The sequence below is a fragment of the Otolemur garnettii genome, unplaced genomic scaffold, assembly GCF_000181295.1.
Source record: "Otolemur garnettii isolate 467f Iridium unplaced genomic scaffold, OtoGar3 scaffold00032, whole genome shotgun sequence".
Taxonomy (NCBI): domain Eukaryota; kingdom Metazoa; phylum Chordata; class Mammalia; order Primates; family Galagidae; genus Otolemur; species Otolemur garnettii.
Genome location: NW_003852427.1, coordinates 1,125,885 through 1,138,283, shown reverse-complemented (window position 1 = coordinate 1,138,283; position 12,399 = coordinate 1,125,885). Strand labels below are relative to the sequence as shown.

Below are 12,399 nucleotides of genomic sequence, written 5' to 3'. Positions count from 1 at the left end.
CTGGGCTCAAGCGAGTCTCCTGCCTCCGCCTCCCAAGTAGCTGGGACCACAGGTGCCCGCCACAACGCCTGGCTATTTTCTGGTTGCAGCCATCATTGTTGTTTGGCAGGCCTGGGCTGGATTCGAACCCGCCACGTTAGGTGTATGTGGCTGACGCCTTAGCCACTTCAGCCACAGGCGCTGAGCCCTTGCCTGCCTTGAGATATCTCTCTCTCTCTTCCCTCCATGGGCTCTGGTTCATCATGCACATGCAACAGGTGTGTCTGTCTATATGTCTTTTCTGCTTTTTTCTCTTGGAGTAACAGACTGATGAGGTAAAATCAAGAGGAAAAACTCAGGAATCAAGGGACATAATCTGGGGAGGGTAATCCATTAGAACGGCTTTTCTCTGCTAGGCTTTCACTCCTTCCTCTGCTCTGCCCAGCCTTCCCCTCCCAATCCCTCCTCCAACTGCCCTGCAAGTCAGTCAGTCATCCCATACACTTCCCAACCTCTTTTAGGCCACAGATACATACACGCACATATGCATGCTTATGTGTTTAGAAGTTGTTTATGTTCCCAAATATGACCCTTCCCTTTGAAGCAACTGCATAGGTACATGTAATTCTGGACTAACCTGCACATTCTCACATCCACCTCTAACCATGTAGCACATCACTGACTGGGAAGGTGGGGACCACATAGGCCAGCCCTTAAGGAGACCCTTTTGCCAGGCTTAGGGTGTGGCCAGTCCTGGATTCTACTCAAGTCACAGGTTGTAGCTGGCTCCAGCCCAGAAATGCCCCACAGAAGGAAAGGGCCACCTCTCTGCCTCTCAGTTCTTGTTTTTCTCTTTCCTGGGTGCTCCACACCTCCCCAGGTTATTAAGCCTGGATCTTCCCAGCCAAGCTTGTTTTCTGCTGTGAGGTTTGGGGGTGGGGTTGGGGAGACAGAGAGTGGAGGTCGGTGAAATAAAGTGATGCAATTAGACCTTTCAGGTTTTGCTGTTTCCAGAGCGCCGCCCCTCCCCCACCCCTTGGGCACTGTGTGCCCCTCCCCCACCCTGGCCGGACCAGATGGTCCCCCTGCCCTTTGTCCACCAGGCCAGATGGAAAGGAAGGGAGATTGGATTCCCCTCCCCACCCACACACACCCAGGTGCCAAGAGACTCAGTTGTGGGGGGAGGTGGAGGTCAGTGGGACCAGGCTGAGCCGATTACCAAGGGGGGGGTAATATTCGCTCCCCAGGGGACGGAGCCTGGAGGACTTGGGTACAGCTCAGCTCCTGCCCCCACTCATCCTTTCCCTAGTAAAGAACTCAACGGCGCTGGTCCCTTGCAACCCTAGCCCACAACGGAATTCTGGGGTTAGATTTGGGGGAATCACGAGGTACACCAGGGCCACACGGCTCTCAGGCCCCTCCTCCCGCCGGTCCGATAACCTGTCCTATGCCGATAAGGGCCGGGCAGCACCAAGCTGTGGGCGGTTGTGGGGCGCGGGTCTGGGTGGGCGAAAGCCCGAGTGCAGGATGGCACAGAAGCGAGGAGAGCGGGGAGCTGGGCGGGGCAGAAGGTCGAAACCCAAGCTCTAAGCTCCAAGAGACCCGGGCCCGGAGCGAGGCGAATTCGGCCAGCGCAAGGCCGAGATGGGGGTGCAGGGGGCTCGGCAGGGGCACCGGGCTGGCCGGGCTGGGCCGGAAGTCCTGGCCTGGCGGGAGTGGAGCGGCGCGGGAAAGACCGTGGCTAGGGCCTGCGCGTCAGGCCGGACACCCCTGCCCTCCAATCCCGGGGACCCTGGGAGCTACAGAGGAAGGGTCTCTCGAGCCCTCCCGGAAGCGACCGCTGCTCGGAGCGTACCGCGGCGCGCGGGGCGGGGCGGGCGGCTGCGGCACTGGGGCTGCTGGGGCGGGCCCGGCGCGCTGTAATCGGATCCGGGGAGGGGGCGGGGAGGGGCCGGGCCGGGCGGGCCGGGGGGTAAGGGGGGGCGCGGAGCCGGGCTCCGGGCCGGCCGGGCTCCGCGCCTGTCAAACCCCTCATTGTTCGCAGCTGATGTCACTCGCAGTTGTGAGCGGCCGCCTCTCCCGGGGACAATGTGGGACTGAGCGGCCCAGCCGCTGTGCCGCTGCCGCCGCCGCCGCCGCCGCTGCCGCTGCTGCAGCCGCAGAACAACCCCAGCGAGGTAGGGCGCGGGCCGGGCGGGGCACGGCGGGCCGCGAAGTTTGGGGGTTCTCTCAGGGGTGAAGAGTCTGCGCACGGATCCACGGGCTGGGGTCCCGGGTTTAGGGGACTGGGAGACTGCGAGGAACATGTTCCCTGTCCTGCCGAGGCCTGCACAGGTGGGGGGCGCTGGTCTGCCAGAGGAGCCCCAGCACCAGGGAGGGGCTTTGTGGACCTTAGATCCCAGATTTGAGGCCCCCATCCCGCTCAGTGTTTCTGTCTTTTGGGCCTGCTCTTCTCTTGACCTCCTGCCCTGGGTTCTGGTTCTGTTCCTTCTCTGCGCTCTGTCTGCTATTCTCCTGCAGCTCTTGGCTGGGCACACACCCCTTCCCATTCTCTGCAGTCCTTAGTGGAGCCAGACATAGACCTCCAGGCCATGGAGATGACAGTTGGGGGCTCAGAGTGATCCCTCTTGCTCCTCAGTCTTTCATCTCTGACCTAGCTTCTTGGCAGCAGTCCTGGGGGCTGGGGGGTCGTGGGGTTTGCTACTTACTTCAACCTAGACCTCATGACTGCCTGGCCAGGAGAGGGAGGTGCTGGCCTCCTCACTCCCCTATCCTTGGCCCGCCATCTTGAGACCTGTGGCACCCAGTGCCCCACCCGGCCCCACCATCCAAGAGAGTGGTCTTGAAGGTGATACACCCAGGGCCAGTTGTATTCTCTCCTCCCAGAATGTGGAGCTGTGGATCCCTACCAAGCCCAGGATGATCACTGTCATGCTGGACCAATAGGGCATATGTCCCTAGAGGCCTTCCTTCTCCCACAAAGAAATCTCAGACACCATTGACTCCCTGGGAGCTGAGCTCCAGCCCTCGCTGTTCCCTGAGGTCACCCTTGTTGCTTCAGGGTCAGTACTCAGGACCCTATTCTTTCCTCATCTGAAAATCCCCTAATGCTTCCAAGTTCTAGAACCCCTTCAACCTCTAAGGTGTCCTATCCCAGCCCCCACCCTCTAGCCTTCATCAGCATGCAAGCTCAGGCAGCCCAAACACAAGGGGATTGTTCTCCTTGCATGCTCAGGGTGGGGGGCTGGGAGCAGGCGGCCCACACACCCTGGCAGGCCTAGGCCACGGAGAGGCTGGCTTGCCCCACCCTGTGTCCCTAGACAGGCTCTGTCCACCCTTCCTTCTCCCCATCACTGCTCCCCTTCCAGCCTCTATCACCATTGCCCAGTGGTGCTGACCTCTTGAGGAAACAGATCTGAGTCGCACAGGTAGTGGATTCTTCCAGCTCTGCCACTTGCCTCTCGTGTAGCCTTACAAACAATCCCTTTCCTTTCTGGGCCTCAAGTTTCTCTCTTGATTGGTGAAGCTCTTTCAGTGGTGACAGGCTGAGCCTGACTCAACTCTGTGAAACTGTCCCACCCCCAGCTCTTCTTTTAGTCCCCCTTTGCCATGGGGAGACCCACTTTGGTCTTCCAGAAATTTCAAAGCAGAGCCTAAATCCCCTACCCTAATGACATGTCTGGAGAGTCCCTAGACCTGGAAATGCAGTGGGAGCAGGGGCTGGGGATGCTAAGGAACGAGTAAGGAATCTCGTCCATGTGGCTGGGCCCTTATGCTCTGAGTCTTCTCACCCTACCCTCATTACTCCCTGCATCCAGGGTGTGTGAGCCCTAATTCTTCTCTCTGCACACTGAGCCTGGTCCTGTCTCAATTTTCTATCTATCTGGAGCCCTTGTTTAGTGGAAATACATTCTCAGAAATGCCCAACTGGGACTCCCTTAAGTTATAGTCATATGTCTGGGGGCCACATAGGCCTGAGTGGTTACAGCTGACTTGGAAGGCTGGGGAGGGCTTCACAGAAGAGGTGGCCTTTGAGGAGGATTTCGATAGAGAGTGGGGAAGATGGGCATTTTGGGCAAAGGCTCAGAGGCCTGGAGTCGCCAGGCGTGTCTTGCAGCCTGACGTATGTGGAGGATGGGGTGGAGATGAGACAGGAGAAGTTAGTAGGGGCCAGATCCTGAAGGGCCTGATTGCCTGTCCATGGATATCAGGCATTATTCCTTGGGCCCTGGGGAGCCATGGGCGGTTGCTGAGCAGCAGAGTAAGCATATAGTCTTCAACATGGAGAGTATAAGCTAGGAATCTTTCTTTATTAGGTGAGATGGTGAGGGGAGGCTATGGCCTTTCATCTGGATCCCAGTCTGGGACTGAGTCTGCCTTGATTTCCCTTGGCTATGAAGACTCTTGGAGAACTGCCTATGATGCTGTAAGAAGGCTGTAGCATTTCTGGCATCTGCCAGTTTGTCAGAGCTCCCCCTCCCTGCTTGGTACTTTGTTTATGAAATAGACCTAAATCAAGAAACTGGAGACTAGAGCTTGTAGACCCCAGGATATGCCCCTGGAGCCTTCTTCTTCTCCTCCTCCCCTCAAACTGGGTGTGATTGGCCATCCTGGGAGGCTAGAGGGCTAAGAGGCCAGGTACATGTGTCTGAGGATGCTGTGGCAGTTCTTGGGCAGGCCTGCCTAATCAGGAAGGGTGAGCATCCCCAGAGAATGGGCAGGGAAGTCAGGAGCCCTCAATACTGATCACCCAGGCCTGGTGCCCACCTCCCTGCCACACCCTCCCTTGGTCAATGCTCTGAGCCATTCCTTAGCATCACTGGGTGTGGCTAGCATGGCTGCTGTGGGAGTGGGAATAGGAGAAGGAGGCTGCTAGGTTGGAAGCTGGGGATGTTGGGGGATGTGAGATGCAAAATGAAACTAGAGACTGGACCCCTGCCCCTCCCTAGTCCAGGTGGGTCCACAGGCCCTAGCTGGTCCAGACACTGACCAGAAGAGCCAAGGGAATCCCCCAAGGGGCGGGCCAGTCTACTTGAGTTGCCTGGCCCCAGGAGCCCTCCCCACGCCTGGATTGTTCTTGCTCCAGAACAAAGCCAGGGTGGACACTTGATCCCTGCATGTGGGGGGAGCTGGCTAAGCCCCTGGCCCTTTGATTGGGCAGCTGTCATGGGAGAAAGACAGCTGGGGGGGAGGGGCAGGATGAGGGCAGCCGCCATCGCTTACACAGCTGTCACCCCCCCCCCAACCCTGCCCCCTCCAGCTAGAGTGGCAGAAAGCCAGAGATAGAAGGAGTGGGCACCAAGTCTGGGGAGGGGGCCCAGGGAGCAGGAGGGAATGCCTGAGGTCAGAGGCCTGGTCTGAGCTAGGTATGTTCTATTAGGGAGCCTTGCTGACCAGAGGGGGCTGGGCACTCTCGGAGGTTAGCTGGAGGTCAGTGTGGCATGATGTGTGGCTACCACGTGGGTGGCCTGGCAGAGACCCAGTGCCCACCCGACTGGAGCAACAAATAACTCCCTAGAGCCCCAGTGAGGGCAGGGGGAGACAGTAATGCCTAATGGAGCTACTTATTCTTCAGGCCCTAGGAGAATAATTTGAAGGATGGGGATCAGAACCCTGGTTCTCTTCTAAAGATTGGAAAGACCTTGAGGTTATCTCAGAACAGGAAGGGCACAGAGAGACCAACAACTCTCCCCTGACCCTTAGCCCACAGATATAACATAGGTAGGTAAACCAAAGCCAAGATCCAGGTCAGGTGAGGGCCAAGGTCACCCATTGGATTTTGGGCAGTGGGTCTCTCCTGCAGACCCAGACAACATTTTCATGGCAGAAACTCTAGTTCTGGCCATGTTTCAGCCCTCCTGCCTAATTTTTTTCTGGAGCCGCTAAAGGTGATGTGGAGATGGCGTAGGGGCAATGTCTGGTCTTGCATTGGTTACTACTGCAAAGGGGTCCTTGAGGCCTAGAAAATTTTGGAGTTTAAAATTGAGGCCCTAGGCTCGGCGCCTATAGCTCAACCGGCTAAGGCGCCAGCCACGTACACCTAAGGTGGCGGGTTCGAATCCCCAGCCTGGACCCGCCAAACAACAATGACGGCTACAACCAAAAAACAGCCGGGCGTTGTGGCGGGCGCCTGTGGTCCCAGCTACTTGGGAGGCGGAGGCAGGAGACTCACTTGAGCCCAGGAGTTGGAGGTTGCTGTGAGCTGTAATGCCACGGCACTCTACCCAGGGGGACAGCTTGAGGCTCTGTCTCAAAAAAAAAAAAAAATTGAGGCCCTGGATAGGCTGTTAGTCCTTCACAAATAGGACCCATGTCTACTGACCAGGCAAGGGTCTCAGAGACTACTAAATTCCTGTCTTCTCTACGGAAGAGTCCATCTTCTAGGAAGAGGACTAACAGACTAACAGGAGCAGCCTGAAAGGGAAGGCAGATGAGGCCTAGGACAGCCCTGCACTAGCTGACAGGACCCTGCCAGTCACACCGTGCCCCACCTCTCTGTGACCTTGGGCATGTTATAGACCCTCTTTAGGCATCAGGTTCCTCTTCTGTGCAGTGAGTTCATCTGCTCAGCCAACCACTGTATTCTGACCATCTTCTCTGGCTGGTTCTGGACTGAGCACTGAGGACATAAGGAAAAGGTGGCAGTCTTGGCTCCTGCTCTCAGGGGTTCCTGGGCTTGGCTGTCCAGAGAGACAGAAACCAAGCACGTCATCACAAGTGCTTTGATGGGGGAAGTGCAGGCAGCTGGGGGAATGTCTAGCAAGGGCAGCCAGCATGAGGCTGGCCAGGATGCTCAGAGAGCATAGTTGCCACATCCACTGCTGATCTCCAACCTCTGGAGAGGCTATGGCAGAACTCAAATGGAAGGAGGAACAGGTGCCTGGGGAGGTGCTCAGGGGACCATTGGATAAATGAGGGAATGGAGACCTCATACCATATGGTGGCTTACTTAGGCTTCGAGAAAGAGTCAGATTGGGACCCCCTTCCCACTCCATGTTGAAACCTTGGGTAGCAAGGAGAATTTAGAAGAGAGCATTGGACAGAGCTCCATGGCCTTGACCATTATGTCAGGATGGGGCAGGGACTGAGAAGGAAGGTGTCCAGGGGCATTGCGAATGCTCCAAGCCCAGCACATTCATCCTTTGCCCCAATGCTCTCCTGGGCAAAAGGAATTTGCAGAGTTAGGGGTTGGTCTTGGCTCGCGTTTATCACCAGTTTGTCCTACTCCCTGTGTTCCCCAGGTTCTAGTCCCCCAGCGAGCTCCCCATCAAGGCTGAGCCTTCGCAGGAGACAGCCACTGAAGGAGAGGGATTTCCAAGCAGGATTAAGGTTCAGGATTAAGTCAGGGCATGAAAAGGGGTCGGGTGGGGAGGGCTGGCGGCTGAGCTAATCCCAGCAGCTAATCTTGGGCTCCACCTTCCTTCATCAGTTAATGGCCTTGACATTCCTACAGCCCACCAAATCCCTTTCTTACCCATCACCCAGTTCTAAGAAGGGGTATTCCTTTCATTTTATAAGTGAAGGAATTGAGACTCAGAGTCTAAGTGAGTTGTTTCTGGTACAATAGAAAGTGTTCCAGGCTGGGAATGTGGCCAGTTGGACACTTCTTACCTCCTGTTCCCAGGGACATTCTCAGCATATAGGAGAGACTGAAACCACTGTGCAGACTACTGGTCCCCTGATACTGCATTCCCCCACCTACTCCCAGCCCAGTACTAAATGAATCCTGCCCAGAGCTGTCTGCAGGGATCCTCTGCTCTAGTGACCTCTAGTAGATAGGGCCTGTGGTGGAGAAGCTCTCAATACTCAACATATGTCTGCGCCAGGCTCAGGGAAGGCAAGGAGCAGAGGGCCTGTGGTGGAGAAGCTCTCAATACTCAACACATGTCTGCGCCAGGCTCAGGGAAGGCAAGGAGCAGGAGGTCCCTTCCTTTAAAACCTCACTACTTTTGTGGCCACTCTCCCTTCAAGACCTCCCATGGCTGCTCCAACTTCCTCTCCAGCTGCTTCTCTACTCTGTAGCTAGGGGCAGTCTGGGCCCCTGGATTTGAGTGCCTCTTGTTTGGAGTAATCTTTCAAACGTAACACCTTTAAGGCCCAAACCACAGAGGTCTCTCCTAAGAGGCTAGGGAGGAGGCTTTCCTCTCTGGACTCTCATAGTTCTCTTTGTTAATTTTTTCTTTTAATGTAACATAAGGGAAGGATACTCGTGGGGCCAGTTACCTACCATGTATTGCTTATCTCATTTTAATTCTCATTAACTTTGGGGATAGGGATCTATGTCCCTTTTTAAAGATGAGGAAGCTGAGAGTCAGAGGGTTACATGATCTTTCCAGGTAACACAGCCTAGTAAGACACACACAAGCACATTAGTTGGAGGAACATTTGGAGCTCATGGTCCATGTAAAAGCAGAGGCAGAATGAACTGGGCTTTTCTCTGACCCCTTTTTCACTGTTTCCACCAGAGCTGGTCAGGCCACAGCGTGGACACACTCCCAGGTCACTGTGGCCCCAGCCCCGCCTGACAGAATGAGTGGCTCAGATGCGGGGCTGGAGGAGGAACCAGAGCTCAGCATCACCCTCACACTACGGATGCTGATGCATGGGAAGGTGAGTGGGCAGGGGGCTCTTTCGGGGCTTGGGAGGGGGTGGTAGGCATGGAGGACCGGGCAAGTTAAGTCTGGGCCATTATGAGTGTCACGTCAAGTGTCCTGTCTTCTGCGCAGCCCCTGCCTAGGTTAGGGGACCAGGCCTGGGGCACTGGTACCCATCTGACTACTTTTGCCTTATTTGCAGGAGGTGGGCAGCATAATTGGGAAGGTAGGTGCCAGTTATGCTCTGTATGTTCCCTTCCACTTGAGGTCTTAGCCCAGGTGATGGCTACACAGGTTAAGAGAGATTCTCTGTTTTGTCTTCTACAGAAGGGTGAGACTGTGAAGCGAATCCGGGAACAGGTGAGGATGAAGTGTGGGAGAGGAGCACAGGGTACCTGATGTGGAGGGGAGATCTTTGCCCCTACCTTCTCCATGAACCCCTGCATCTGGGCTGACCAGTGCCTGCCCCAGAGAGAAGTGGTTACCAGCCTTTGCTGGGGCCCGGTAAGTGGGGTAGGCAGACAGGTTTCTGGAGAGGGAGCCGACTGCCTGGTGTTCATTTTCTACCTGCAGAGTAGTGCCCGGATCACCATCTCTGAGGGCTCCTGCCCCGAGCGCATCACCACCATCACTGGGTCTACAGCAGCTGTCTTCCATGCAGTCTCCATGATTGCCTTCAAGCTGGATGAGGTCTGTGGTTGGCCAGGGTGGGAGACCTGGAGTGGTTCCCTGGGAGGAATATGACTCTAACTCCAGATAGTGGCTGTAGTAGGAGGGGAGATTGAGTCCAGGGCAGTGTTCCCTTGGGGGAGGACTGAGGAAGGGGTTCTTCCCTTATCCCTTAGCAGGAAGGTGCTTGAGAAGGGGTGAGGGTGTGGCATGAGTGTGTACAGCCAACCTACCATCTCTCCTTGCTCCAGGACCTTTGTGCTGCTCCTGCAAATGGTGGGAATGTCTCCAGGCCACCGGTGACCCTGCGCCTTGTCATCCCTGCTAGCCAGTGTGGCTCACTGATTGGGAAGGCTGGCACCAAGATCAAGGAGATCCGAGAGGTGAGGGGAGAGGGATACCACTCACAGGGAGCCTCTTCCCCTCAGCAATGAGAAGGGTATGGGCTTATGGCTTCTACCCCAGAGGAAACTCTGAGCCTGGGTAGGTTTTCTCTGGGCCAGGGGAACAGCCAGAAGTGGTCCCTGTTCTCTGTTTACAGACTACAGGTGCCCAGGTACAAGTGGCAGGGGACCTGCTCCCTAACTCCACAGAACGTGCTGTTACAGTGTCTGGGGTGCCTGATGCCATCATCCTGTGTGTGCGCCAGATCTGTGCCGTTATCCTGGAGGTACTACTCTGGGGCAGGAAGTGGGAGGTGCAGGAGATGGACCCTGAGCTTGCCTTGAGAGGCACCTCAAACCTTATGCATGTAACACCAGGTGGGCCAGGGTGGGGCTATAGGGATGCATTTACTTGGGGGTCATGAGGGCCTTGAGGCTATGGGCACTTGGGGAGTTTAGTGGGCCAGAGAGGATTCTGTCGGAGCCTCCCCATTTATGTCTTCCAGTCCCCACCCAAAGGAGCCACTATCCCATACCATCCCAGCCTTTCCCTAGGTACAGTCCTTCTCTCTGCCAACCAGGTGAGGGGAACAATGGGAATGTGGGAAATATTCCTGGTGATGGAGGAGGGCATGGAAGAAGGAACTGGGGGCCTATGGAGGAGGGGAAAGGAATGACTTTGGCTGAACTTTCCTGAACTGTCACAGTAAACCCCTTTTCACTCACTTTATCTCTACAGGGCTTCTCTGTCCAGGGTCAGTACGGGGCTGTGACCCCGGCTGAGGTGAGTGACCTACAGTACAAAGTACCCCTTTTCAAATCAAGGCTCCTCTGACCTCTGACCCTTTTTCTTTGGCACAGGTCACCAAGCTCCAGCAGCTCTCAGGCCATGCGGTTCCTTTTGCCTCTCCCAGTGTGGTGCCAGGTAAGCAGCCTCCACAGGAGGAGGCAGGGCAGATTCCAAAAGGGCAGCCCCACTCCCTTCCCTGGGGAATGGAAATGGGGATGTGGGAAAGGCTCAGACTCATACTCCATCCCTCTTCTTCCCATCAGGACTGGATCCTGGCACACAGACCAGCTCGCAGGAGTTCTTGGTTCCCAATGATGTGAGCAGGGAATAGAGTTGCTAGAGGGTGGGTAGGGGGCTCAGTGGTCTGGGCCTTGCCCAGGGTTTGAATTCTGCCTCTCTCTAGCTGATTGGCTGCGTGATTGGGCGCCAAGGCAGCAAGATCAGTGAGATCCGGCAGATGTCAGGGGCACATATCAAGATTGGGAACCAAGCAGAGGGTGCTGGTGAGCGGCATGTGACCATCACTGGTTCTCCAGTCTCCATTGCCCTGGCTCAGTACCTCATCACTGCCTGGTAAGCATGGGGTGGGTGGTGGGGATTGAACAGGTCATAGGGCTCATGTGTCCAGGAAAGGCAGAGGTGGGTGGGGAGATCTGGCCTCCTTTCTTTCTCTGGGCCTATCCTCTGACTCCCTTAACCTCTCTATGGCTTTTCCCCTCTATACCAGCGGTTCTCAACCTACAAGAACTGTATTAAAGGGCCATAGCATTAGGAAGGTTGAGAACCACTGCTCTATACCAATCCCTCATGTCCTCTTTTCCCATTGCTGTCTTTTTGGCCTCCCTGTATCTCCTCATCTTTTTCCATCCTCATCTTTCCCCCAAATATACCACCCCATGTCGTTGTCTTTTCTTCATTTCTTCTCTCCTGTCTTTCATCTGATTTCCTGCCCTATATCTGCCCCCATTGCGCCACTCTCACTTCTGCTTTTCCCTTCATCTCCCCTCTCTCCAGTCTAGAGACGGCCAAGTCTACCTCTGGGGGGACGCCTGGTTCGGCCCCCGCAGACCTGCCCGCCCCCTTCTCGCCGCCCCTGACAGCCCTGCCCACAGCTCCCCCAGGTCTGCTGGGCACACCCTATGCCATCTCCCTCTCCAACTTCATCGGCCTCAAGCCCATGCCCTTCTTGGCTCTACCACCTGCCTCCCCAGGGCCACCTCCGGGCTTGGCAGCCTACACTGCCAAGATGGCAGCGGCCAATGGGAGCAAGAAGGCTGAGCGGCAGAAATTCTCCCCCTACTGAGACTGGCTGAGGCACAGGCAGGGGCAGGCAGGACCGCTGGCAGCGAGCCGCCTCTGCACCCTACCCACCCAAGGAGACTCCAGCCTGGGGTCCCAAGCGCCGCTAATGCCCAGACGCATGGATGCACCTCCTACCCTGCCTTGGTCTATGGCAGGTGCTTCTCTCAGAGTGGTGGCAGTTTCTGGCCTAAGGTTCTCAGAGCTACAACAGCCCCAGGGCAGGGGACCCCACACCTCCTTGGCTCTATGCTTGGAGATAGGGAGCAGCCCGGGACCTCTCTAGTGATCCCACCATGGGGGAATACCACTCATGCACTCCCTATCCCTTAGGGCTTCCTGGCCCCTGTGGGAGTCAGGGAAGAGGGCTGGGGGTGGCTGGGGCCATGCTTTTCTCCCCACCACCTGCAGATTCCTGCTGCTTCCACTGATACCCTTTTGACTGGAATGGACTGGCTGGGCTTGTCAGGGGGCACCCCAATAGGGGGCACTATTGGGTAGCTGGGGGAGAGGCATGGGGGCAGGGGCCCGGTTCTCAGCAGCAGACACTCTGTACAGTTTTTTCAATCCCCGTTTTTGAATAAATATTCTCAGCGACCAGGAAGTTGTGAAATACTGGTGTGGGGGCGGGGGGGGGGGCGAGGCAGCAAAACCTCCAGAAAATGGGAGCAGCTAGGCCTAGAGG

The 12,399-nt window shown here is 56.3% G+C and overlaps 1 protein-coding gene across 3 annotated transcripts; it reads left to right on the top strand.

Moving 5' to 3' along the window:
* Nucleotides 1-1,950: 1,950 nt before the first annotated feature.
* On the top strand, nucleotides 1,951-12,318 carry PCBP4 (poly(rC) binding protein 4). Of its 3 annotated transcripts, none has more exons than XM_003789361.3 (13): nucleotides 1,951-2,156; nucleotides 8,445-8,589; nucleotides 8,776-8,799; nucleotides 8,901-8,933; nucleotides 9,147-9,263; nucleotides 9,494-9,625; nucleotides 9,784-9,912; nucleotides 10,132-10,206; nucleotides 10,365-10,409; nucleotides 10,487-10,550; nucleotides 10,679-10,731; nucleotides 10,819-10,988; nucleotides 11,430-12,318. In XM_003789361.3, exons 2-13 carry the CDS (start codon nucleotides 8,509-8,511, stop codon nucleotides 11,716-11,718), a joined length of 1,212 nt encoding a protein of 403 aa, XP_003789409.1. In that variant the 5' UTR covers nucleotides 1,951-2,156; nucleotides 8,445-8,508; the 3' UTR covers nucleotides 11,719-12,318. The 3 variants fall into 3 exon arrangements, with proteins under 3 accessions (XP_003789409.1, XP_023368773.1, XP_023368772.1); XM_023513005.1 differs by lacking the exon at nucleotides 1,951-2,156 and adding an exon at nucleotides 4,242-4,405 and having other exon boundaries at nucleotides 11,627-12,318; XM_023513004.1 differs by lacking the exon at nucleotides 1,951-2,156 and adding an exon at nucleotides 4,242-4,405.
* The last annotated feature ends 81 nt before the right edge of the window (nucleotides 12,319-12,399 follow it).